The 25,863-nt window shown below is 39.7% G+C and overlaps 6 protein-coding genes across 9 annotated transcripts; 3 read left to right on the top strand and 3 right to left on the bottom strand.

Moving 5' to 3' along the window:
* Positions 1-4,372: 4,372 nt before the first annotated feature.
* Positions 4,373-6,162, top strand: LOC108163355 (COP9 signalosome complex subunit 2). 2 transcript variants are annotated; one of them, XM_017298597.1, is made up of 6 exons: positions 4,373-4,511; positions 4,590-4,784; positions 4,832-4,966; positions 5,023-5,504; positions 5,558-5,890; positions 5,955-6,162. In XM_017298597.1, exons 1-6 carry the CDS (start codon positions 4,458-4,460, stop codon positions 6,097-6,099), a joined length of 1,344 nt encoding a protein of 447 aa, XP_017154086.1. In that variant the 5' UTR covers positions 4,373-4,457; the 3' UTR covers positions 6,100-6,162. The 2 variants fall into 2 exon arrangements, with proteins under 2 accessions (XP_017154086.1, XP_017154087.1); XM_017298598.2 differs by having other exon boundaries at positions 4,374-4,511; positions 4,841-4,966.
* LOC108163357 (protein rolling stone-like) lies at positions 6,140-7,531 on the bottom strand. 2 transcript variants are annotated; one of them, XM_017298600.2, is made up of 4 exons: positions 6,837-7,531; positions 6,674-6,775; positions 6,428-6,614; positions 6,140-6,369 (listed from the first exon to the last, which is right to left on the bottom strand). In XM_017298600.2, the coding sequence occupies exons 1-4, from the start codon at positions 7,156-7,158 to the stop codon at positions 6,186-6,188; spliced, it is 795 nt and encodes a 264-aa protein (XP_017154089.1). In that variant the 5' UTR covers positions 7,159-7,531; the 3' UTR covers positions 6,140-6,185. The 2 variants fall into 2 exon arrangements, with proteins under 2 accessions (XP_017154089.1, XP_033248877.1); XM_033392986.1 differs by having other exon boundaries at positions 6,428-7,531.
* A 95-nt stretch (positions 7,532-7,626) lies between these two features.
* On the bottom strand, positions 7,627-8,899 carry LOC108163358 (protein rolling stone). Its single transcript, XM_017298602.2, has 4 exons — positions 8,447-8,899; positions 8,285-8,386; positions 8,035-8,221; positions 7,627-7,965 (listed from the first exon to the last, which is right to left on the bottom strand). Exons 1-4 carry the CDS (start codon positions 8,766-8,768, stop codon positions 7,752-7,754), a joined length of 825 nt encoding a protein of 274 aa, XP_017154091.1. The 5' UTR covers positions 8,769-8,899; the 3' UTR covers positions 7,627-7,751.
* Positions 8,900-11,221: 2,322 nt separating this feature from the next.
* LOC108163356 (protein rolling stone) lies at positions 11,222-14,987 on the top strand. The gene is made up of 4 exons (XM_017298599.2): positions 11,222-11,838; positions 13,610-13,961; positions 14,025-14,208; positions 14,280-14,987. Exons 1-4 carry the CDS (start codon positions 11,737-11,739, stop codon positions 14,467-14,469), a joined length of 828 nt encoding a protein of 275 aa, XP_017154088.1. The 5' UTR covers positions 11,222-11,736; the 3' UTR covers positions 14,470-14,987.
* A 1,092-nt stretch (positions 14,988-16,079) lies between these two features.
* LOC108164052 (protein rolling stone) lies at positions 16,080-24,273 on the top strand. 2 transcript variants are annotated; one of them, XM_017299631.2, is made up of 7 exons: positions 16,080-16,244; positions 16,915-17,011; positions 21,914-22,179; positions 23,104-23,329; positions 23,388-23,507; positions 23,571-23,754; positions 23,816-24,273. In XM_017299631.2, exons 3-7 carry the CDS (start codon positions 22,078-22,080, stop codon positions 24,147-24,149), a joined length of 966 nt encoding a protein of 321 aa, XP_017155120.1. In that variant the 5' UTR covers positions 16,080-16,244; positions 16,915-17,011; positions 21,914-22,077; the 3' UTR covers positions 24,150-24,273. The 2 variants fall into 2 exon arrangements, with proteins under 2 accessions (XP_017155120.1, XP_017155119.1); XM_017299630.2 differs by having other exon boundaries at positions 16,905-17,011.
* LOC108164053 (sex-regulated protein janus-A) lies at positions 20,309-21,061 on the bottom strand. The gene is made up of 3 exons (XM_017299632.2): positions 20,917-21,061; positions 20,684-20,857; positions 20,309-20,621 (listed from the first exon to the last, which is right to left on the bottom strand). Exons 1-3 carry the CDS (start codon positions 20,966-20,968, stop codon positions 20,398-20,400), a joined length of 450 nt encoding a protein of 149 aa, XP_017155121.1. The 5' UTR covers positions 20,969-21,061; the 3' UTR covers positions 20,309-20,397.
* Positions 24,274-25,863: the final 1,590 nt, after the last annotated feature.

Genomic DNA, 25,863 nt, shown 5'->3' with positions numbered 1-25,863 from the left:
GGAAAATCACCTAAAAAATCTAGAACACGTTCTAATTTCTGTACATTTCATAGTATATTCTAGTATTTACATGCGAATATAGCTAGTATGTAGCAAATGTGTAGTTACCGGTGTACCGGTGTCAATTTCATCAAACTATTAAATTTCATTTTCAACTGTATATAGAAATCCAACAAAAGCAAGGATTAACAACTATCCAATCTTGTAGAAAATTTATTCATCAATGGGCTAAAATTATGATTGCACGGCTAAATGTTCTATATAGCTGGTAATATTCGACGGAATATCAAAAACGAGGAATATGTTAAATAGAACTTGAATTCGTCAGTATATTTACGGTATATTTTGAAAATGAGGCGGTATGTTTCGGTGCTGTTCTGAGGGTCATACTGTAGAAATACTGGTTTTCGCCGCGCTCCCATGGTATTTTTTGTCAATTTCATCAATCTATTAATTTAATTTTCAATGTTATATAGAAATTCAATAAAAGCAAGTATTTCGAATAGACCAATCATGTATAGAATTGAATCATCAATCGTACAAAATTGAGTGGGCATGGCTAAATGTTCCATATAGATGGTATTATTCAACGGAACAAAGAATATGAGGAATTGGTCGTTTTTTTTTAATTCGCCGCAGTTCGCCCCAGTTCGCCTTAGCAGCAATGAGTCTCATTCCATACACAAATGTTGCTAATTCCATGCACAAATGTTGCTAATTCCAAGCACACATACCCCGGGGGAAATGGATGTTATAGAATTTTGAATATGTTTGCCTTCCAAGGCTCAGTAGGTATCAGGATCGCTATTAATATACACAAGATACTAATAATGTACTTGAATATGTCTAAAGAATATCAATTTGAGAAAAGGTCTTTATAAATCACGTTTCATCTTCATATAAAATTAACAAAATAGGGTATACAAAGGCCTATACTAAGGCTTACACGCAACATAGCGATCGTTATTTTGTTGAACTTTTTCGATTAAACCTTTTTTTACACTAAATACAATAAAAGCAAGGACTAAAAACTAACCAATTGTGTAGAAAATTGATTCACCAATGGGCTAAAATTATGTGGGCACGGCTAAATGTTCTATATAGATAGTAATATTCGTCGGAATATCAAAATCGAGGAATATGTAAAATAGAATAGTAGAAATAGTATATTTACGGTATATTTTGAAATGAGCCAGTATATTTTGGTATATTTCTGAGGGTCATACTGTAGAAACTGGTTTTCGCCGCGCTCCCATGGTATTTTTGTCAATTTCATCAATCTATTAATTTCATTTTCAATGTTATATCAAAATCCAATAAATGCAAGTATTTCGAATAGACCAATCATGTATAGAATTGATTCATCAATCGTACAAAATTGAGTGGGCATGGCTAAATGTTCCATATAGATGGTATTATTCAACGGAACAAAGAATATGAGGAATTGGTCGTTTTTTTTTAATTCGCCGCAGTTCGCCCCAGTTCGCCTTAGCAACAATGAGTCTCATTCCATACACAAATGTTGCGCATTCCATACACAAAAGTTGCGGCAACATTTACTTGAAAACCGTATTTTAGTCAAAATAAAATACATTAAGATAATTAAAAGAAGCAATCTTGTAGAAAATGCATTTATCTTTGGGATAAAGCTAAGTGGGCAAATCTATATAGCTTGAAATTAGGCAATACCCGATTCGCCGCAGTTTCGCTTTTGCAACAATGAGTCTCATTCCATACACAAACATGTTGCTAATTCCATGCACACATACCCTGGGGGAAATAAATGTTATAGAATTGTGAATACGTTTGTCTTCCAAGGCTCAGTAGGTATCAGGATCGACATAAATATATACAAGATACTAATAATACACATGAATAAGTCAAAAACATGTCAATTTGAGAAAAGGTCTTAGTAAATTGCGTTTGAGCTACATATAATATTAACGAAATAGGGTGCACAAAGGCCTATACACGCATCATGTCTTCAAATACTAGCAACACTGCGACTTTTTTTTTTGTTGAACTATTTTGTTTAAACCTTGTTTTAGTCAAAATACAGTAAAAGCAAGGACTAAAAACTAACCAATTGTGTAGAAAATTGATTCATCAATGGGCTAAAATTATGTGGGCACGGCTAAATGTTCTATATAGCTGGTAATATTCGACGGAATATCAAAAACGAGCAATATGTAAAATAGAACCTGAATTCGTCAGTATATTTACGGTATATTTTGAAATGAGCCAGTATATTTTGGTATATTTCTGAGGGTCATACTGTAGAAACTGGTTTTCGCCGCGCTCCCATGGTATTTTTGTCAATTTCATCAATCTATTAATTTCATTTTCAATGTTATATCAAAATCCAATAAATGCAAGTATTTCGAATAGACCAATCATGTATAGAATTGATTCATCAATCGTACAAAATTGAGTGGGCATGGCTAAATGTTCCATATAGATGGTATTATTCAACGGAACAAAGAATATGAGGAATTGGTCGTTTTTTTTTAATTCGCCGCAGTTCGCCCCAGTTCGCCTTAGCAACAATGAGTCTCATTCCATACACAAATGTTGCGCATTCCATACACAAAAGTTGCGGCAACATTTACTTGAAAACCGTTTTTTGGTCAAAATAAAATACATAAAGGTAATTAAAAGAAGCAATCTTGTAGAAAATGCATTTATCTATGGGATAAAGCTAAGTGGGCAAATCTATATAGCTTGAAATATAGGCAATACCCGATTCGCCGCAGTTTCGCTTTTGCAACAATGAGTCTCATTCCATACACAAACATGTTGCTAATTCCATGCACACATACCCTGGGGGAAATGAATGTTATAGAATTGTGAATACGTTTGTCTTCCAAGGCTCAGTAGGTATCAGGATCGACATAAATATATACAAGATACTAATAATACACATGAATAAGTCAAAAACATGTCAATTTGAGAAAAGGTCTTAGTAAATTGCGTTTGAGCTACATATAATATTAACGAAATAGGGTGCACAAAGGCCTATACACGCATCATGTCTTCAAATACTAGCAACACTGCGACTTTTTTTTTTGTTGAACTATTTTGTTTAAACCTTGTTTTAGTCAAAATACAGTAAAAGCAAGGACTAAAAACTAACCAATTGTGTAGAAAATTGATTCATCAATGGGCTAAAATTATGTGGGCACGGCTAAATGTTCTATATAGCTGGTAATATTCGACGGAATATCAAAAACGAGCAATATGTAAAATAGAACCTGAATTCGTCAGTATATTTACGGTATATTTTGAAATGAGCCAGTATATTTTGGTATATTTCTGAGGGTCATACTGTAGAAACTGGTTTTCGCCGCGCTCCCATGGTATTTTTGTCAATTTCATCAATCTATTAATTTCATTTTCAATGTTATATCAAAATCCAATAAATGCAAGTATTTCGAATAGACCAATCATGTATAGAATTGATTCATCAATCGTACAAAATTGAGTGGGCATGGCTAAATGTTCCATATAGATGGTATTATTCAACGGAACAAAGAATATGAGGAATTGGTCGTTTTTTTTTAATTCGCCGCAGTTCGCCCCAGTTCGCCTTAGCAACAATGAGTCTCATTCCATACACAAATGTTGCGCATTCCATACACAAAAGTTGCGGCAACATTTACTTGAAAACCGTTTTTTGGTCAAAATAAAATACATAAAGGTAATTAAAAGAAGCAATCTTGTAGAAAATGCATTTATCTATGGGATAAAGCTAAGTGGGCAAATCTATATAGCTTGAAATATAGGCAATACCCGATTCGCCGCAGTTTCGCTTTTGCAACAATGAGTCTCATTCCATACACAAACATGTTGCTAATTCCATGCACACATACCCTGGGGGAAATGAATGTTATAGAATTGTGAATACGTTTGTCTTCCAAGGCTCAGTAGGTATCAGGATCGACATAAATATATACAAGATACTAATAATACACATGAATAAGTCAAAAACATGTCAATTTGAGAAAAGGTCTTAGTAAATTGCGTTTGAGCTACATATAATATTAACGAAATAGGGTGCACAAAGGCCTATACACGCATCATGTCTTCAAATACTAGCAACACTGCGACTTTTTTTTTGTTGAACTATTTTGTTTAAACCTTGTTTTAGTCGAAATACAGTAAAAGCAAGGACTAAAAACTAACCAATTGTGTAGAAAATTGATTCATCAATGGGCTAAAATTATGTGGGCACGGCTAAATGTTCTATATAGCTGGTAATATTCGACGGAATATCAAAAACGAGCAATATGTAAAATTGAACCTGAATTCGTCAGTATATTTACGGTATATTTTGAAAATGAGGCTGTATGTTTCGGTATATTTCTAAGGTCGGACGGTATATTTTATCGATAAACACTGGATTGTAAGACACTGAATTTTTATATTTTTGTAAAAAAATTAAGAAAAAGCGATTGAGAATGTCTGACAACGACGACGACTTTATGTGCGATGATGATGAGGACTACGGTCTGGTAAGGAAACATTGAAAGGCAAGAGAAAACGAGATTTTTCATGGCGGCGTTGGGTTGGGTGGAATTTTTTTCCGGCAGGAATATTCTGAGGATAGCAATTCGGAGCCCGATGTGGATCTGGAGAATCAGTACTACAACAGCAAGGCTCTAAAGGAAGAGGAGCCCAAGGCGGCGCTGGCCAGTTTCCAAAAAGTTCTCGATCTGGAGAATGGCGAGAAGGGAGAGTGGGGCTTCAAGGCCCTGAAACAGATGATTAAGATAAATTTTCGATTGGTAACTACGTAAAATATGTGTATTCCGAATCTCTAATTAATATAAAGCTCCCCCAGTGCAACTATGACGAAATGATGGTGCGATACAAGCAATTATTGACGTACATCAAGAGCGCCGTCACCAGAAATCACTCGGAGAAGAGCATCAACTCTATATTGGACTACATTTCCACTTCAAAGAATGTAAGAATACACCAAACAAAATGTACGGCTTATTCTATGATTCATGTTCTTTGCAGATGGCTTTGTTGCAGAACTTTTACGAGACCACTTTGGATGCTTTGCGCGATGCAAAAAACGATAGATTGTGGTTCAAGACCAACACGAAGCTGGGCAAACTATACTTTGATCGCAGCGACTTTACCAAGCTCCAGAAGATACTCAAGCAGCTGCACCAGAGCTGCCAGACGGACGATGGCGAGGATGACCTCAAGAAGGGCACCCAACTGCTGGAGATCTACGCTTTGGAGATCCAAATGTATACCGTGCAGAAGAACAACAAAAAGTTGAAGGCCCTATACGAGCAGTCGCTGCACATCAAGTCGGCCATTCCGCATCCTCTGATTATGGGCGTGATACGCGAATGCGGCGGCAAGATGCATCTGCGGGAGGGAGAGTTCGAGAAGGCCCACACTGACTTCTTTGAGGCGTTCAAGAACTACGATGAGAGTGGTTCCCCCAGGCGTACCACATGCTTGAAGTACTTGGTCTTGGCCAACATGTAAGTGGCTCTAACAAGATGGGAATTCCGATTAAACAATTATTCTCTTATAGGTTGATGAAATCTGGCATCAATCCCTTCGACTCTCAGGAGGCCAAACCGTATAAGAATGATCCTGAAATCCTCGCCATGACCAATCTGGTCAACTCCTATCAAAACAACGACATCAACGAGTTTGAGACTATTCTGCGCCAGCATCGTAGCAACATCATGGCCGATCAGTTTATACGCGAGCACATCGAGGATCTCCTGCGCAATATACGCACCCAAGTTCTCATAAAACTGATTAGACCCTACAAAAACATCTTTATACCCTTTATAGCCAGTGCCCTGAACATTGAGCCCGCCGAAGTGGAGAGCCTTTTGGTCTCCTGCATTTTGGATGAGTGAGAAAATACCATTGACCACTTTTATAATTGATTGATAATTAACGTTTATTTTATTCGATAGCACCATCAAGGGACGCATCGATCAGGTGAACCAAGTGCTGCTGCTGGACAAGGTCAATAGCAGCGCCGCTCGCTATAATGCCCTGGAGAAATGGTCCAACCAAATCCACTCTCTGCAGTTCGCTGTCGTTCAGAAAATGGCCTAAATATGTAGCTATACTCTACGCCAATTTGTGGCTTTTTCAACCCATTAAAATATCTAGAATATATATCCGCTATCCTTTATTCAAAATCAAGCAATTTGCACTCTTTTCTGCTTCCTCGAACATCGGTTGTAGATGCACAAACGGAGTCTGTAGAACCCAAAGACACAAATGCAGAAGAAGCTCACCAGCACGATACAGCCACAAATCGTACCAATGGCCAGGCCTGGTCTAGCCCAGTCCAAGATGGGATAGATGAAGGGATTGCCATCACTGAAAGTGGGCCATGGAGGAGAAAACCTAAAGGAATTTGATAGCACTCAACACTTACAAGTCATGTCCGTCGCACCAGTGGTAGATCAGCGAGAAAATTCCAAATGTGATGATCACCGCAAAGGGATATATAAAGTGCATGATGTGCGCGGGAAAGGCAAGGATGAAGCAGTCCAGGACCATGAAAATCGAGTTGAAGGCGTGCTCCCAGAGATTGTTCAAATCTGCACCGACTTCTGGCATGGCTACGGGATGATACAATGATGATACAGAATTCTGTAACCTTTTCAGAAGATCTACTGACATGGATAGAGCGCTGCCCAATAAATAAGCGTTATCAACATCGACAGCGTCACAGTTGTGAAATGGGAAAGCCAATAGATCTTCAGCGCCACGCTGCCAGGAGCTGCAAGTGGAGTCCCTTGTCGTTTTCATAAGGGAAATCTTCAATGGATTAAGATTCTCACCGAAATACGAGGGTCTGATGAAGTAAATGGTGGCCACCACAGCGCCATAGATGCATACATAAAGGCACAGACTGAAGCCCCAATGCGTGAGATAGATAAACCAAGTGCCTTCGTTAAAGACCTTTATGAAACTCATAATCACCCCAGTAGCATAGAAAGCAACGAGGAGCCAGCGGTACAGAACCCAGAGAATACTTCGATCTCCGTGCTGCCATTGAGACCGACAAAAGACACCGGGATCGTCGTGATGAAGCGAGAACTTGGAGCGCTGGAACTCCTCCTTGAAGGGCAGGCAGCAGGAATCCTCACTTTCGTCCCTCATCGTACGATTATCTTCCCTTTCGGTTTCGCTCGAATGGTCAGCAGCAGGTTGCTGCTTCGGTGGTGGAACTCGGACTGCCGGAACCACGCGAAGCAGGTGTGTTAAGGCCACAAATGGCTTATGTTTTGGGATAATCAATCGGGCAATTGCGCCCTTATCATCCGGTTCGACAATCGTTTACATATGTATACTTAAGCACCCATCTCCGATAAGACCCCCAACGGACGCGTGGATGTTATGTCTTACCAAAAACCATTCACTAAATCTAAGGGTTCAATGGTCGTGGAAAATTTCCACACTATTTATATCCTAGGAGTTATTATCACTTGATTCATAGCCAAACCATAAATCTATTGGTACTCGCATGTCTTAAGTGCCCCGCGGGTTTTCCTCCAATCAAATATGATAAGAATTCAAGAATTCTATTGAATATGGAGCATTGAATACCCTTACAATTCAATCTGAATCTATTGTAGCCGTTCGGGATTTAATATATCGTTGGAATGCCTGAAGATTTCTAACTAAGAATAAGCTTATGGTACTTTTTAAGATAGTGATAGTCTACGCTTTAAAATATCTAGAATATAAGACTTTCAAGCGGTTTGCACTGTCTCCGTCGAGGCTCTTGTCTCTGGGATCTCTACCTGCTTCCTCCCACAGCAGTTGTAGATGGACAGGCGGAGTCTGTAGAATCCAAAGACACACAAGCAGAAGCAGCTCAACAGCGCCACGCAGCCAAAAACCGTTCCTATGGCCAGGCCCGGTTTCTCCCAGTCCAAGATGAAGTAAATGTAACGATTACCCATGCTGCAAGAGATTAAGGGTACGGAATATTGGATGGATTTTTTGAAAAACTATATATATCTTGGGACTTACGAATCAGTGCCTCCGGACCAGAAGTAAATTAGCGAGAAAATCCCATATGTGATGCCCGCAGCGAAGGGGTAGACAAAGTGCATGATGCGCGTGGGAAAGGCCACCATAAAGCAGTCGAAGACCATGAAAATTGAGTTGAAGGCGTGGGCCCAGAGGTTGTACAGTTCTGCACCCATTTCAGGCATGGCTATAAAAGCATTCAAAGAGATATTGAGCCACCCTGATACCTACATCCAATATATCTACTCACATGGATAGAGCGCTGCCCAGAACACAAGTGTTATCATCATGGCAATCACCACAGTTGTATAATGGGAAAGCCAATAGATCTTCAGAGCCACGCTGCCAGGAGCTACAAGAGGAAATTCGTCATATAATGAAGTCATCAACCATCAATGGCTCTAAAACTGACCAAAATACGATGGTTTGATAAAGTAAATAGTGGCCACGACTGCTCCATAAGTACAGGCATAGAAGCACAGGGTAAATCCCCAATCCGTGAGGTAAATAAACCAAGTTCCTCCATTAAAAGTATTTACCAGGCTGCCAATCACACCGCCGGCAAAGAACGCAGCCCAGATCCAGCGGTACAGCAGCCACAGAATATTGCGATCCCCGCGCTGCCATTGAGACCGACAGAAGACACCGGGATCGTCGTGATGCAGCGAGAACTTGGAGCGCTGGAACTCCTCCTTGAGGGGAAGGCAGCAGGGATTCTGACTCTCGTCCCGCATGATCGTGGTCGGATGAACTCGGCGTCGCTGGCGCTGGACTAGGGCTGACAGGAGGGACCACACCAGGTGGCTGGTTCGCTGGTACAACACAGACTGGCGGCGCCACGCGGCGTAGGTGACTGATAGCCATGCGAATGGGCCATAATTTCCGCAAATCGTTTTGGCTTGAATCGGCTGGTAATCGAGGTGTGATATGAGCCGACGAATCTATCGGTCCTTATCAACTGTTTATGTCTAACACAAAACAGCGAGCGTCCAAAGATAAGACCCTGAACGCGAACGTGGTCAAGTTGGGCCAGAGCTATCCACTGAAGTGGAACCCTTGGCTGGTGCCTGGACTTGGAAAATCCTCAAACCAATCGATGGGGCCCTAAATGTTTAAATATGTCTTGGGAATTTTTGCACATGATTCAAAGTCAATAATAACCCTGTTGATAAACGTTTTCCGCATAGGTATGCGGCTTCTCCTATTATATAAGGAGTGTGACAGCACTCTACTGGCCCATACAGTGATAAGGAGTCGGAAAAAAAAACAAGCCACAGTGCAAAATATTATCGAAATGAGTACCATGGAGGTTGAAGTACCCTTTGCAATTCAATCTTTAGATCTTTTTTTAGAGCTGGCTTTAGATCTTCACTCCTATATTTGTGTCATTGGAGTTTAGTTGAGCTGTTTCTAAGTTCTATATACACTCTGATAGAGTATAGCAACTGTTTCCACCTTTCAATCTTGCAAATTTATCAATGTTTTGGGTATCTTGCGGGTATGTCCCATGTGGGTGAATGGTGATTGACGTTGTTTCCTCTTCTGATATGGGTCTTTAACAATGTTGGAACTTGAACTTTTGAAGTTTTCCATTACGATTTTTTTTGTTTACGACTGAAGTGTTGGTACTCATACGCCTATCTATATAATGATTCATTTATTGTTGGAAATCGACTATTACAGAACAGAGCTATCGGAAATAGGATTCAATGACAATACACTTAGATCTCTTTTTAGATCTCTAATAGTTTCCCAATCATGCCACACTTTACTGTTTCAAGTTGATAATTAAATCTTTTTGGATTAGAAATTAAATATTAATCACCTGCCATGAACTGCTGTTGTTTTAGCTCTCGTTTGAAATTGGATCAGTAAGGCAGCCATATTGATGAGTGGATTTCCATCTGTTAATGTTATATGAACCCACGCTATCAATCTATCAATGGGAATATTCCTTCCCCACACACAAAACTCTTGCAATTGTCAGGCAATTTCATCTTCAGATTCAGATTCCCACCGAGAGTCAGGCAAAGTAACATCCAAATTGAGTCCCAATTAGAAGCGTATAATTAAATTTATGCAATCAAGAGGATACATCATCTTATCTTTACAGACGTCGACAACACTTTCGACTGCTGCCAGGCAATGGCAAGGTCAGATGCAAGGTTAACGAACCTGAGACCCGCTCTCGCCGATAATTGGTGGGCTCTGCCTCCAAATGTAATGCTGGGAATGTGTAATATATGAACGATATATATATATATATATATATATATGCAAATTTAAGAGAAACGTCAATGGGTAATCGATGCTGGAGTGTGTTTATTAAATGGGTGTCTCGGTAAATTGATCCAAATTCAATTGCGAAAACATGGCCAACGATAAAGTCAACTTGATGGGGCAAATGGGGCAGTAGTATGACCTATACCCTACACACTTTATCGCAACGCTGGCTATATCGTGAGGTTGGTTTACGTCTTAAAAGTATAAATAGTTTTTTTTTATAGTGAAGTGATGTAGAATGGAGTCTCTGAAGAGGAAACCCATCTCAAAGGTAACAAAAATTATTTTATTTCGTTTTAAACTTTATAGGACCGAAATTTCCCAGACATTTTTTGGACTTTAAGCTGAGTTCTTAGAGGTTATCTACAGAGCGAAAGCTAATTTAGATGCAATTAGTCTGTTTTCAAGTGCCTAATGGCTCTCTCTTTTTTATGGATTAGATAAGGTACGTAGTAGAACCTTTCCCCCACTTTGCTTATCGTCTATTTATACCATTGCAGAGCAATGTAGGTCAGAAAAGAATTTTATACATGAGTAATTCTTGGCACAGCATTTTGGCTCTTGAAATATTTCGATAGTGATCTTAATTGGTCGACCTCTATGGCTTCAAGTTCAGTGCTGGTTAACAATGAAAGATCAGATGTGTGTGAGCGTGTGTGTACTGTCAATATCGCATTGACATATGTAATATCATCCATAAAACGGTTCCCACACAGAGACACAAAGAGAGTCCATCGTCTGCCATTTGACACTATACTCTTTTGGCAGCCCAGCAAAAATTTCTGTTCCATATTATTAATTGAACTTACTTGGCGATGTCGCTGCGTCGAGAGATATGATCGGTTATAAAGCATGATATGTCTATAGTTTGTTTTCACATTTCCCGTTAGGCATTCGATCCCAATAGTCCCTCGCTCAGCTGTGTGCTGTCTGCTCCTCTCTTGACCGAAGTTCGTCATCGTTTCGGCTCGGGTTCGGGGCTCCCTGCTCGAGCGATCGACCGATCGGTGGGTTTCCGTATACCATATCGATCCCCCAGTAGTCGTGTCCGAGTGCGCGTGCCAAGTGGAGCTACTATTTGCTAATTGCTCCGTCTCTTAGCTACTGCTAGCTTCCCCTCAGTCCACCCCGTCCCGAGAGGGTTTAGTGCTGTTTCAAGATCACTGCCGCGACTCCAACATCATCGTTTCCCCCTTTTTTATATCGCATTCTCTCTTTATCTCTCTCTCTTTGTGTATCTCTCCTTCTTTCTCCCGTTGGTGTTCGTGTGAGTCGTAAACATAACTCAAAGCTCTGGTTAAGTCAGACAGGGGAAAAAAGCCTTTTCGGGTTCGACAGCCAGTTGCCGGCTATACGCGACTCCCGTCGGAGCTCTCATCCTCAAAATTCTGCTCCGCGATACAATAAAAACAGAAAAATATGCAACTTTTCGATGACTTTTGCAAGAGCTTCAACAAGGAACTGCAGCGGGAGAATTTCGGCTTCGCATACAAACGCGTACATTTGTTCTACCGATCGCAGGTGAGGAATATCCCACAGTTACAGCCAACTGCCCATGTGATTTCATAGTTCAAACAGCAGTTGTAACTATTATATTTTCACCGAACGTTGTAATGATCGTGAGATCATTTCCCTGGAAATCGTTGGCACGTGTTTCGAAAGTTATGTGTGCTAGCAAACGTGTAATCGGAAAGAGTGCAGCCACAGGCACAGCCACAGAGGCACTGGCACAAACGTAATGTGATTAACCAAGGTGATATAATCAAATTAATTATGTGATATTCATCAATTTTACAATCAAAAGTTGATTATTCCTGTTGTTCGATTCGATTTGATTCGATTCGTATATTCAATCTACAAAGATCGACTGCGTTACATAAGCGAAAAGCTAGTAACTACTGAGTTCTCATAGAACAATGAGTAATGTGAATAAAAGCTAACAGCAAGATAAGCTATTTTAAAACTCTTTATAATCATGTGAAGTTCGGATCAAAGTGTACCTCTCTAAATCAACAAGCAACAAAGTTCTCATAGCACATTCTAATGAATGAAAGGCACGACGGATCAAAAATTAAAACACTTTAAGCTATTTATTAAAAAATGAAATTTCGTAACGAAAGCTTTACCACCAATGGAGTTCACTTAGAACAGTCTGATGAATGGATAGCTAGAGTGCTCCAAACGGCACATTTGGGGGTAAAAGCTCTACCAAAACTAAAACTGAACGATGACAAAGCACCCAAACACCACCAGATATCTAGATAAATGCAATATAAACAAAAATTTGATAAGGATTGCCTTACTAATAAAGCTAATGAGGCAGCTTTTTAGACATTTCATTGCGATGTTGAGGCAAAAGATAACAAACAAACAAAGTTTCAAGGTACATAATGAATCATTGCGCAAAAAAGTCCCGTGCAGAATTGGTAGCGCCACCAAAAAAGAATTCGTGGAATGCGTAGAATCCGAATCGAAACAGGAACCAGACAATAGTGTGATACCACCTTATCAGACTTCAAACAATACCCCCATAAATATCCCCCGAGAGTAGCGTAAACGTTGCGTAGATCACAGCGATTTGATTTCCGCAAAAAATCGAGTTCACATCCAACTAATTTGATTATTATCATGATTATGAGTATTATTGCACTTGCGTAAACAGAGATTTTTTGATTTCCAAAGAAAACAAAATGTGACTGGCTTTATGGGCCCCATAATCGGTTGCCTACAATTGCTGCTACGTCATTGTGTGATAAGAAAAACAAAATGTGGCAGAAGCTGTCATAAATTGTTATACTATTTGTTTTTTGTCTTATGACGACCAAAGGTGTGGAATATTTAATTTAGAAATTACATAATCTACACAAACGATCATCCGTGTAAAAACAAGTAAATCTGCGATAAGCATCCTTAGAAATTTCGTGATTCTATAACAATGTCGGGGTCTTTAATTGAGACTTTTAAAGGTTGTATTTAATGGATTTTTACAAATTATAATTATTGAAAGACCTGGAATACTTATTTTAAATGATTAAATCATATAAATGTGCAAAAGATCATGACGTTAGGGCCAGACAAATGTGACCTCGGCGATAAGGTTTTATATGGGTATTTGATTGGAAATTGCAAGCAAGTACAAGTTCTGCAATAATGTACTTGAGTCAGGGATACATATTATACTGATTATACTTATATGGAACCTTCATATAATCGTAGATTTCTTGGTATTATTAAGGAACTATAAAAAGCTTTCTTACTAAAGCAATCACCTTTCTTTCTACTCCAAAAACAGTGGCAGAAGGATGACACCAACTCACTCTACCTGCTCTATCGATGGATATGGGCCCTGTTCTTCCTGGGCGTCTATATCATGTGCATTATTGTGCAGTTCTGCGATGGAAAGTTCTTCATTTACATGACTAACTGGGGATATGGTCTGTGCACCATCACCATGCTCATTGCCGCTGTGCAGGTCACCTGTTGGCACTACGATCTGAGGAATACCCGGAGTCTAGTGCAGGAGTCTGGCAACAAAACGGAGACCACCAGGGGGCTGAAGATCTACTGGTGGCTGTACAATATGACCATATCGCTGGCATTGATCATTTCCACAGTGTACTGGGTCTTCCTGCATGGCAAGATGAGTGAGTAGACGATCATTGGATTACATAAGTGAGATCGATCTAATTGCTTCTATTAACTTTCAGATAAACCCATGCGTTTTCCGGCCATTAGCGTTATTACCCATGGACTGAACACGGTGATGATGCTGATCGACTTCCTGGTCGTGGCATTTCCGCTGAGGCTCCTGCATGTGGTCTACAGCATGGCTCTGGCAATTCTGTTCTTTGTCTTCACCCTCATCTACCATTTCTGTGGGGGCACAGATGAGTAAGTGTCGCACCCGCATATATATATGTGTATCTAGTTGAATAATGTTCATTCAATTTCTCTCCACACAGATTTGGCAATCCCTATGTGTATCCCATATTGGATTGGAACAATCCCACTCGCTGTCTGGTGACATTTGTGGGCATCTTTGTGCTGATCATGTGCTACTGGCTCCTGCTCTTCGGCCTCTACAAGCTGAAGAGAATGTTCAATAGGGCCTTCAGTGTGGTGTGGACACCGCATGCCGTTGGTCTCATATGAGGACCGTCAATATCACCCCCGCACATATAACAATATACAAGTATAACCAGCATTATACAACCGTCACGTTTATATAGCACATCGTCACTCACACACATACATATCTATAGTATAGCGAGACACTCTTACACATTCGCATGCATTTATTTATGTCTAGTATTTGATACAATAAGTTTTAATCATCTGGTTCCTTAATGTCGAAGCTACATTTATCAATTGGTTTAGTTAGGCTAGTAAATAAGCAAAGATCTTGTTACTATAAGAATGGCGTAGTATATAGATATGAAATTTGTTGAAAATACTCTATGCATTTGGTATGATTCTGATGACCCAAGCAAAATATATTTTGAGAAATTTGAAATTGAATATGAAATAGCAAACACATAAGATATAAGAAATAACATCGAAATACATAGAAATCACAGCTGACAAGATTTTAGTGAAGATTATATAAGAATATTGAAAATAAAAAAATGTCCTTTAACGAATTTTAAGCGTTGTATAAAACTTTTAAATGAGAGACTCCCAGATCTGAGTAATTATCTGAATATCAAAATATATAAGAATGGAATTGAATTAAGTTATCAATTATGATGTATAAAATATTCTGGTATTGACCGCTGTTGATTATTGAAAAGATGTAGCTATAGAACTGATTTCTGTACTTCCCGAATGTACACTCTATATACCCCAATCTTCCATTTGAAGTGGAACGAACAGGAGGTTCAATGACACACAGAATTGGGTAACGATCATTCTCATTGTCGGGTTGGTTTCGCTTTAAGTCTGACTCTAACCCAATTCCAAGACTTACCTTACTTGATTCGGCATCTGGCTTTGTGTAAGAAGTTTTCTTTGTAAATTTGGTAATTAGATTTCAAGACCATCGTATCGTGTGTGTGTGTGTGTCACAGCAAACAGAAAAGAACAAAACGAACAGTAATCAGAAGAGGCATAGGAAATTTGTTTATTTAAGGCATACCACATGCCCTGTCCCTTGTCCCTCCTCTCTATTCATTTGGCAAACTGTACGAAAAACCTTTCTGTTATTCTTCCAAACATTTGCCAAAAAGAAGCAAACACACACACTAAGATGAACGAGTAATTAAGCTCAGAATTGATAAAAGAAGCAGGCAGAAAAACAGAGCTAAAAGCAAAGAGTGCTGAGGCATCGCGTCGTGTTTTATGGCTTTTATCGTTCTGTCAATATCGCGGCAGCACCAACAGCGCAGCTGCAGCGCAAAATAAAACAACTAAGATCGGTATTTGGATGCTACGACTAGGGTATACCCGTTTCTAGGGGGTTTAAGTAGAAAACGCCCTCCCACCACGAGAGGGAGAGAGAAAGGAAGGGAAACCTTTTCTGGTTGTAATACTTATCCGACTGGCTTTATTTTTAATGGATTGTTAGAAGACAAAGTCAGAGAAAATTATTAATTCAAATAAAATCTCTATCTTTATGCAGGGGTTCAGATACACAGAAAGACAAGTACATACATATATGTATTTTGTATGGGTTCGAACCCATTCTGCCTGTCACATACATCTCCATGGAGACAAGATACCCCCTGTACCCTATAGCAGCTGGAGCTGGAGCGCACGTAAACCAACCACACGAATCGCTCACCTGGTGGCTGCGCTCGTGGTGGCAGTCGTCGGCGTAGCAGAAGCCGAGCCTTACCCACCACAAGCTGCGGATCAACGATCATTTTTGTACCGTGCGTCGCAACGAAAAGTCGTGATTTGATGGTCTGGTCTTCGCTATTCGTCGGATGGTTAGTGCGTGTCTCTCTCTATAGAGAGATGTTGTTGCCTTTTGGAGGTTCTGGTGCATTGGCGCGTGAATGTTGTTGAGTGTTTGACTGTTGTTGCTGTTGTTGTTGTTGCAGTCATCGTAATACTCGTACAACTCAAAAATATGTCTAGATACCGTTATGCAAAGTTGTTGTAGCTCTTGTTGGTGTTGCCATTGGTGACCCAAATAGAAATTACCAACCGGGCCAAAAAAGACAGTTTAGACAGATAGACAGCCCCAGCCAAGCCCCGCGTCTAATCCACAGAACAATAAAAAATAGCAAAACAAAAAAAAGGAGAAATAATAATAATAAGAGTTTGTGGAAAAAAAATACTTGAAAAAAAACTTCACTGTCTAACAAAATAAAGATTGCTCACAGCAGAGCTTACTTCATTATTTTTGTGGCAAGACTCTACATATTTGAATTGTTGATGATGATTGTGTTTTTTCAGTTGTCATGGCTCTTTACTGCTGTGTTATATCCGAAGAAGAAAAAAAGAGTTTATTCTATTGGAATTTACTTAAATTTCAATTCTTTTATTTTCTCGGTAAAATTTCTACTTTCGGATGTTTGCGTATCGCATACGGATTGTCTCATTGGCAACGGCTACGCTACTCACACGTACACCTGAACTTGAAGGCACGTTCAGAACCATAAAACGTTAATGAGTTAAACCCCACCAAATACTGAAGTGAGCAATTATAAATTTCCTGTACAAATCGAATTTGGATACGAACTAGTTGAAGGTGAGTGTATTTAAAAGTCTGTAAAAGGTGACAAAGGTTGTTTTATTTATGGTAATTCCACGAGGTAATCTAATTTTCTGATTTGCATTAAAATAACAAGTTTTATCCGCATCTAAAACTTTGGTTTTAGTTGGATTCTAAGAGGGTGGAATCTTACTTACTTCTTCTTCTATCCGACAATTAAAGACACACTCCAAAAAGTCAACTTGAATAAAAGATAATTGAGTGCTTGATCGATCTCTGCCCTTCCTTTGGATAACTTATTGGATAACTTAATTAGCAGCTGCTTTATCAGCAGTCGATAATTGAGACAGAATGACAGTTTTTCTATCGTAAAATGTTTAAACAGTTAACAGCTTTCGACCCATAAAATGTTCCCTAAATGGAACAATGAACGGTTATATGTATATGGTTCTTAACTTATTAATCACTTTGCAACGCAGTTCTGTCAGCCAGAAGAAAACAAAACAATAATATTTTGTTGACAGTCTAATCGACAACCAGCAATTATTTAGAGGGTCCCCCCCATACCAATCAGGGTTTATCAATGGGCTCATTAGCGTCTCGTCTCAAAATGGTTTACTAAATAAAACTCAAGAACTCTGCAGATGCTTTTGCTGCGGTCTGGGGTGGCACTTGAGAATGAAAGTTTTTATACCCGATACTCAAAATGAGTATTGGGGTATATTAGATTTGTGGTGAAAATGGATGTGTGTAACGTCCAGAAGGAATCGTTTCCGACCCCATAAAGTATATATATTCTTGATCAGCATCAATAGCCGAGTCGATTGAGCCCTTTCTCTCTGTCCGTCTGTCCGTCCGTCCGTCTGTCCGTCTGTCCGTCCCCTTCAGCGCCTTGTGCTCAAAGACTATAAGAGCTAGAGCAACGATGTTTTGGATCCAGACTTCTGTGATATGTCACTGCTACAAAAATATTTCAAAACTTCGCCCCGCCCACTTCCGCCCCCACAAAGGGCGAAAATCTGTGGCATCCACAATTTTAAAGATATGAGAAAACCAAAAACGCAGAATCGTAGAGAATGACTATATCTTTTAGACTGCAGAATCTGAATTGGATCGTATTATTATTATAGCCAGCATCAAGAAAATAATTTCATTTTTTCTCGCCCTGTCTCTCTCTAACACACACGTAGCATAGGCGGCTTTGCTTGGAGTAAAACATTAGCGCCTAGATCTCAGAGACTATAAAAGCTAGAGCAACCAAATTTGGTATCCACACTCCTAAGATATCGGACCGAGACGAGTTTGTTTCAAAATTTCGCCACACCCCCTTCCGCCCCCGCAAAGAACGAAAATCTGGGGATATTCACAAATCTCAGAGACTATTAACGCTAGAGTAACCAAATTTGGTATCCGCACTCCTGTTAGATTTCACTATAAAACGTATATCTCTTAATTTCGCCCCACCCCCTTCCGCCCCTTAAAAGACGAAAATCTGTGGCATCCACAATTTTGGAGATTATAGAAAACTAAAAACGCAGAATCATAGATATCTATATCAGATTGCTGAATCTGGATCAGATCAGATCATTTTTATAGCCAATAGGAACAAATCAATTTGCAGTGGCTACGCAGTGCCCGACGTCACGCTCAGACTGATTTTCTGTCTCTCTCGCACGCACTCTTTGTCGTGTCGTTTAATATTAGCGGCGTCTGCCGGAGGAGAGCCATACTGACTTAGTATCGGGTATAACCGTAGAGTTGCGGTGTCCGCAGCAACTCACAACGTTCCCCCTCGTTTTATTAGCATAAGAAATGCTTTTGATTTCACTTTTGTTTGAGACCCATCAAGGTTGAAAAATGATTGAAAAGATTGTGAATTAATCAGACCAATTGTTTGGCTGACGTGTCTTATCTTATCGGAGAGAAGAGATCTGGATAAGATCTTGGCCGTGTCTGGATAGTCATTTTTCCTTGCCATTCACCCGAGCGGTTTGACTGCATTCAATACGACAAAATTATTTACACAGCTCGTAAAGGTCAACAAGTTTTGTTTTTCTTCGGTTCATTGTGGTACAACTTCAGGGGCCATAAACCTATATATCTTGTCGTAGACTGAGACTGAGTACAGTCAGTTTCACATCAGCCTGTTGAGAGCGAAAAGAGCTGGAAGGCTAGGCTAAAAGTAGGTCTGCAAAGCTTACCTTCAACTGTTTTACCATTTCGATACGCACTGTAGACATCTGTTGTATGCTTTTCTGGCCCCTTTTGTACGACGAAAAATGTAGCACAAGCGATAACCGACCGACCGCCGAATGAGCGTGTAAATACAAGACTCCAAAGTGTCTCTTGCCATCCAAGGCAGCAGTAGTAGTAGTAGTGTAAATGGCCAAACAGTTTGTTAACCGAATTGCCCGGCCCCCATAGGCCCCGCAACGCCGCTTCCCCAGTCAAACACCTATGGTGCAGACGCGTTTCTTGTTGAAAAATTTCATTAGCGTGCCGTTCGTGCAAGTTCAGGGACACTGAACATCATGTGTTTAATAACTCCGGAGCAGCGGTAATTATATGTTAGAAAAGTGAGCTCCAACCAAATAAAGTTTTTAGAAAAAAAATATGTTTAAAGTCGAATTGCTTTAAAGTTTTTGATAGAAAGAGCAGTAGTGCCTGCAGGCAATATCTAATCACAGGTGAAGCCGCTTTATGGATGACCCAAGGTTGCCATAACCATAGTCATAACATTTTACTCATTCAGGAGATAATAGTAGTTGCGATTCCGTAGTAGTGCCCGTCTGGCTTACAAATTACCCAACTCTTTCGGTGTTTGACCTACACCTCGATCTGAAAGCTGAGGAGAACCTCTCTGACTTTAGCTTGTTTTCGCTTCATTGCTTCGACCTTAGCAGGCTAATTGGTATATTTTGTTTAAATTCATATTTTCAGTGCTGTAATTAACGATACACCCAATGCCAAAACAGCTGCGGAGGGATCATATTTCTATATTACTTTAGTCTAGCGAATAATTATTCAATGGCTACGGCTACGACTATGAGTATACATATATACAATATGTCAATAAAGCGGGGCAGCGAAGCGAATGAACTGTCTGCTAAATTGATCTACAAATGATGAGCTACCAGACCATTGCACTCCATATAATTATATGATGAATACTCCGTCATATAATGTCAGCATTATTAGCACCACTAGTCCCGGCTCTTGACTGCTGTCGTACTCGTGTAATTTTGTGTCTGATCTTTGCAAAACGTCAGGTCAGGCCAAAAGGTTGTTGCGCAGCCGCAAAGTAAATATGGTAATCTGCCAAGCAAACAATCATTGAATCAGTCCCGGAATCATTACGTTTTTAATTGGATTCAAGCCTATATTCAAACTTTAAATTTGGAAATTTTATTCAAATAATATGCTTAGGGCTTCATACTCCCGCGCTCTGCATCGATCTTAACGTCTGGATAAGCCTTACGCAAAATGGCCTGGGACTTCTTATGATCGGCCTTGCCCAAGACTCCCGATTTGCCATAGACTTTAATGTATTTCTTCTGCGGATCATATTCGATATAGCCGCCGCCCAGGCCCTGGGTGCACAAACCCAATTTGTTGGCCTCCTTTTGAAGTTTTTCATAGATATTCACTGAGGGGAGGGGGATATTTCTTATAGATACTGAATGACTCTGTTTGAAATTTTTAACTCACAATGGTACTTGGCTCTGGGGCTGCTGCGAATCACCTGCCTGGCCTCGCCCATCATACCATGGATATAAACGTGGGACAGCACATATTTGGACTTTCCTTCCTCCAACGTGACCAAAGGGAATTTAAGCAGGGATGCCACTGCATTGTCACTATACGAACGTGGCCCACGAATGGCTGTTCCCCCCACATTAAGAAAATATATTAGCCCCCATTTCAGGTTCAATTCAACTCACCCCGCAGTAGAGGACGCCAGGTGGGCAAAAGGAGCTTTCGGCTTATATCCATTTTGAGAAAGTATTTTTGTGGGATTTTTACTTTCGTAGATGTTGACAACACAGAGTTGGGATAGGCTCTGAATGAAAATGACTTATGGTTGAGAGTAGGATGACTTCTCATCAAATGTGTACGTAGTTTTGAAAAAGAAAGATAACTCTTTCTAAACTACGTACAGATTTGATGAGAATTCATCCCACTCTCAACCATACGTCATTCTTATTGTGTCTGTACGACATCGACTAAGCATAAAATCGTAAGGTCTTGACCTTAATAAATATCCAGCCATATGATACCAAGAATCCATAGCGACCAAATTAAATAAATGATATATTGATATTGATGTGCCATATTGATATTCCTTAAATGACAGCTACCGCCAGATGAATGCATCTATATCCGCATATGATACCGAATTTTACCCTTAAAAGTCTAAATAATATTTATTTTTTATATCACACCAAATAAAATCAGTAAAAAAATAAACTCCTTTGAGGAAATGACTTCTACAAAGGTCCATTTTTCCAAGAACCGATTTCGGTGACATTTTGTTACTAGTAATTTAACTTTTCACCAGTTAATTTATAATAGCATAAGATCAATCAATCAACAATCATTATAGTATTATTATTAATTATTATTCAATGGAAATTACAGTTATTATTCCTTTATAATTATCTTGGAAGCAGGGAACTGTTAAAACCTGAAGTTTTGGTTCCTTCGTTTTTCCTTCATACAGAAGTGATCAAGCAGTGTACCGCTGAAACCTGAAGGATTGGTTCGTCTTCCTTTGAAATAATCGTACAAGCAGTGCACTGCTAAAACCTGAAGCTTTGGCTAATTTTCTTTTAATCTCCACTTTTCGAGAGAAACATTTGCATGATTTTTGTATGTGAGCTGTTTAATTATAGTTGACTCAAAATATATATTTATGACTTTTCTAATATATTTTTCCAGATCGTGCTAAGGCCCTGAGCATGGCACCACAGCCAACAGTTTCCATTGCATAATCCCTTGGAGAACACAACAGTTGCATGCAGGCTTACGTAAACTTACGTCTAAGCCGGAAAGAGCCAAGAAAATAAATAGTTAGAGACAGAGGCTAACAAGAAGCTAACAAGATGAGCAAACTTCAGGTGATTGTTCATCCCGTAAAGAAAGAGTTTGCACGCAAAAGCTGCGGCTTTGATCATGACACGCCCGATGATTTTGTCAAATCGCAGGTAAGAACTATTCTGTCATATACCAAAGACAGACAGACGGATAGACAGAGTCTCAGATAACACCAATGACAAAAACAAATACTGTAAAGTTAATAGCTCTCTAGGCTGTGGCGGATACGGCCTTGAGCACGCCACATCACGCCCACAATTGACACGCACCTAAGGAGGTGGATTATTGGTATTGCACTTGGTGGGGGTCAATGTACATGATGGGCATTTTAAAATGGTGTTCGCATGGGTCACGGCACATGCATTGGAACTCAGTTAGGGTAGGGAAGGGTAGTGGAAAGGTTAAATGAGACTTCCCAGAACTTTCTCTTAAAGTAGCTGCCGAAAATCTTTTAGTGTTAGAACATAAATTGAAATTATAAAACCACTTGAACTGCAAAGTAGATGTTTCTTCCATGGTTATACCTTGAGAGGTTCATAGAACCAACCCAAACCCAAATGTAAAACGTAGTGGGCGTTCTGTTTGTTCGCATTTTTTCCAAACCATTTTCTGTGTGGACTACCTTGAGCATATTTGATGACTTCTTCCATTCACAGTATCAACAGAAAGTGACCTCTCTTTCTGGCCACAAATATTCAATATATACATGGTGTACGTATATATATGACAGTAAAGTTCGCCCTCTGCACAGCGATTGTACTAGCATTTTAAATTAAACTATTGAATTATTCATAAGCGTCATACCATCGCTAGCTTCGGGACAGAGCCACAGAGCTAGCTAGATACTTGCAATACCTTATACTTTTAACAATAACCCCTGCAATTATATGGTTCCCATGAAGAACTTTTATTTTTTTTTTAATCAATTGAGTTATCTAAAAGCTAATAATTCTCACTTAAACACTTTTTTCACACTCTAAAGAGTTTTAATTTTAAAATATTTTAATTTTATTTAATTTTAACTCTTTTTGTAGTGGCAAACATGTACTAAGAGCATGATATATTTGTTCTATCGCTGGTTCATGGCGCTGTTCTTTTTGGGCGTGGTAATCGAGTCCATGTGGCCTCTGGCAAACGATGATACCAGCTATTGGCTGTACTTTATCTACATGACCAATTGGGGCATATGGATGTGTATGCTGACAAATCTATTGGGTGCCGTACTAGTCAGCATTTGGCATTATCATCCGGAATATGCGGGTAAGTTTGGGATATAGGTGTGAATATATATGGTTATAATTCTGTTTGATTTTTGCAGACAAACTTTTGAATGTTAAGAGTTCCTTTAGTTACTTTCGTTTATATTGGGGTATGCACATCATAACTCTGGTTTTATCCATTGTCATTACGATTATCTATTGGACTATACTGTATGATGGTGAGTGGCTCCCTAGAAAATAGTATCTATATAAACTAACAAATGTTAATTTCTCTTTTTCAGCTAATGAGACCTCCTTGGACGCCACAAATGTGCTCACTCATGCCTTCAACTCGATTTGCATGTTCATCGATCTGTGGATTGTGGCACATCCGCTGCGGCTACTTCATATATTTCTACCAGTACTATTCGGCGTCATCTATGCCATCTTCTCGTACATCTATCAAGTGTGTGGCGGCATCAACAAGTAAGGAAGCACTAATCATTCAATCATGATCAATGATCATTAATTTTCTTTTTATCTTTAGGAAAGGCAAACCTTATATCTATCATGTGATCGACTGGACTAAGCCCCAGAGCTCCTTCCTCACAGTTCTGGGGATTCTTATTCTTTCCTGTTGCGTCTACGTCCTGCTTTTCGCTTTCTTCAAGCTCCGGATGTTCCTCCACCGGCGCTGCCACAGAGCAAACTTTGTTTTGCCCACGACTGGTCCTAAGGTGAATGGAGGATCGGATGACAAGCAAACAGGGAACGGTATACAGCACTCTTCCCCCCGCATATCCATGGTTCTGGGCAATTTCGCTGGCTACGAGAACCAGGCCTATGCCCCCAGTGTGGGAGAGCAGTCGAGTAAGAAATAAGATAATAAAATAATCGAAGCTTTAGTCGCTTTAGTCAAATTCTCTAGAATGCTGTAGAATTCTAACCAGTGATATTATGTTTTGTAGATCTTATTCTTTAAGTAAATAAATATTTTAATGTGGAGGATTGTAGGTAACATTTTCTTCAAAGATAATCTAAAATTCTACTCTTTTTTCCATATGTCCCTGGCGACAGAATCAATATTTAAACGCGATAACAAATAACAAACTGACTACTCATCAAAAATCCCATCAAATAATTAAAAGTTCAAAGGAGGAAAACATGTTCTCCCTACCAAAGAACCTTGGAACACCGACCTTTGGGAACTTTACAGTTGATGATCAAAAATTTATAATATAAAAAAGTCACATTATGGCGGGAACGGGGATGGGATGGGATGGAACTTGAGAATGGGACACAGGACAGTCTTTAACACTCTTCCATGGGGCGGCTTCAAAAGTTCTCATGCACACTCACATACCCAGATTCGGAGACCATTTTTCGGGTTTGAGATGTGTAAATATTTTAGTCTATTCACTAATCACCTTTGAATGACTTTATTGGCCCAAATACATGAGCCACGAGCGGGGCAATAGACCAGCAAGGACATTGCTAATTCTGAATAGGTGAAATCTATAAATAAAAGGTGAGCGATGGCCAGAGCTTTTCATTGAGAGATGCGAATTATAAACTACAGCTGTAATTGAAAGGGGATTTATTTATTTCGTTTAATTTGATTTGTTTCCCTTTCCGCAAAACGGAACTTCCAATTTAGCTTTCTTTCAACGCCTTCATTTGATCCCCAATTGAAGACATTCAACCTTCGCGATTGTCCTTAATCACAGATGTTTCGGTTCGGATTGGTTAACCCAAAAGGCTCAACGAGCACACCTTGGCTGGGATTATGTACATATTTAAGCCAAAAAAAAGCACGTAGCCTTAATTAAGTTTCAAAAAGGCATTTAATAACCAAACGCCCCACCGGACGGGCTCAAGGACGAGCACGAGACACGAGCTTCGCTCCTCGATGCGGTCATTGCGAAGGCTTTACTTTACTCATAAGTTGGAAAATTCGGGCCCCCACCAACTCTCGACCCTCGACCCAATCATTTTGGGGGAGGTGTAGGTGTGGGTGTCAATTTCAGTCTATGGGATATACTATGGCTGGGCTGTTGGTATTATCTGTGTAGTGGGTGTTGTCGTTGTTGTCCTTGTGTCGACGGGACACATGACATGTCCACAAATTCCAACAAATTAGGCGTCGCATCTGTGGTCGGCCATGGATCGATATGAGACCAATTTGATCGATATGTAATTTCCTTGAGCTTTGAACTTCCTTGCGTGTCCTTGCCTAAGCCTATGCCCCCCAAATAAGCCCACAGACCCAGCCCCTTAGACCCCTTTCCTGTATTACGAGTATTTCAACATAACTTACAACAAAATCAATAGAATTTTAATTGAACTGATTTAGGAAATTTTGACAGCTGTCATCTGTCAACGCTTCTTCCCTGCCACAAAGCGGGACTTTCAGCAACAGAAAAACTTAATAATTACAGACAATTATTGGTGTGAAATATTAATTGAAATAATTCTTCTTTCCTTTCCCTCAAATGGCTCCCCATATTCCCACTTACAGACAGAAACCCATGCCATAGCACTAGCCTTGCATCTTTCCACTTTATAGGGTTAATCAATTTGGGGTTTTTCTTTTTT

Source organism: Drosophila miranda, chromosome 4 (assembly GCF_003369915.1).
Source record: "Drosophila miranda strain MSH22 chromosome 4, D.miranda_PacBio2.1, whole genome shotgun sequence".
Taxonomy (NCBI): Eukaryota; Metazoa; Arthropoda; class Insecta; order Diptera; family Drosophilidae; genus Drosophila; species Drosophila miranda.
Note: the sequence above shows the minus strand (reverse complement) of the source record. Positions and strands in the feature narration are given on the sequence as shown.

What these genes read in the sequence shown, in the direction of transcription:
- LOC108163355 (XM_017298597.1), top strand. Translation starts at nt 4,458, where the DNA reads ATGTCTGACAACGACGACGACTTTATGTGCGATGATGATGAGGACTAC. An exon ending in TTAAGATAAATTTTCGATTG is followed by an intron (nt 4,785 to 4,831) that starts GTAACTACGTAA and finishes ATTAATATAAAG; the next exon opens with CTCCCCCAGTGCAACTATGA. An exon ending in TACTTGGTCTTGGCCAACAT is followed by an intron (nt 5,505 to 5,557) that starts GTAAGTGGCTCT and finishes ATTCTCTTATAG; the next exon opens with GTTGATGAAATCTGGCATCA.
- LOC108163357 (XM_033392986.1), bottom strand. Translation starts at nt 7,158, where the DNA reads ATGAGGGACGAAAGTGAGGATTCCTGCTGCCTGCCCTTCAAGGAGGAG. An exon ending in TGGTGCGACGGACATGACTT is followed by an intron (nt 6,370 to 6,427) that starts GTAAGTGTTGAG and finishes GCCCACTTTCAG; the next exon opens with TGATGGCAATCCCTTCATCT.
- LOC108163358 (XM_017298602.2), bottom strand. Translation starts at nt 8,768, where the DNA reads ATGCGGGACGAGAGTCAGAATCCCTGCTGCCTTCCCCTCAAGGAGGAG. An exon ending in TATCAAACCATCGTATTTTG is followed by an intron (nt 8,387 to 8,446) that starts GTCAGTTTTAGA and finishes TTCCTCTTGTAG; the next exon opens with CTCCTGGCAGCGTGGCTCTG. An exon ending in TGGTCCGGAGGCACTGATTC is followed by an intron (nt 7,966 to 8,034) that starts GTAAGTCCCAAG and finishes AATCTCTTGCAG; the next exon opens with CATGGGTAATCGTTACATTT.
- LOC108163356 (XM_017298599.2), top strand. Translation starts at nt 11,737, where the DNA reads ATGCAACTTTTCGATGACTTTTGCAAGAGCTTCAACAAGGAACTGCAG. An exon ending in ATTTGTTCTACCGATCGCAG is followed by an intron (nt 11,839 to 13,609) that starts GTGAGGAATATC and finishes CTCCAAAAACAG; the next exon opens with TGGCAGAAGGATGACACCAA. An exon ending in TTCTGTGGGGGCACAGATGA is followed by an intron (nt 14,209 to 14,279) that starts GTAAGTGTCGCA and finishes CTCTCCACACAG; the next exon opens with ATTTGGCAATCCCTATGTGT.
- LOC108164053 (XM_017299632.2), bottom strand. Translation starts at nt 20,968, where the DNA reads ATGGATATAAGCCGAAAGCTCCTTTTGCCCACCTGGCGTCCTCTACTG. An exon ending in CTGGCGTCCTCTACTGCGGG is followed by an intron (nt 20,858 to 20,916) that starts GTGAGTTGAATT and finishes TGGGGGGAACAG; the next exon opens with CCATTCGTGGGCCACGTTCG. An exon ending in CCCCAGAGCCAAGTACCATT is followed by an intron (nt 20,622 to 20,683) that starts GTGAGTTAAAAA and finishes CCCTCCCCTCAG; the next exon opens with TGAATATCTATGAAAAACTT.
- LOC108164052 (XM_017299631.2), top strand. Translation starts at nt 22,078, where the DNA reads ATGAGCAAACTTCAGGTGATTGTTCATCCCGTAAAGAAAGAGTTTGCA. An exon ending in TTATCATCCGGAATATGCGG is followed by an intron (nt 23,330 to 23,387) that starts GTAAGTTTGGGA and finishes TGATTTTTGCAG; the next exon opens with ACAAACTTTTGAATGTTAAG. An exon ending in GTGTGTGGCGGCATCAACAA is followed by an intron (nt 23,755 to 23,815) that starts GTAAGGAAGCAC and finishes TTTTATCTTTAG; the next exon opens with GAAAGGCAAACCTTATATCT.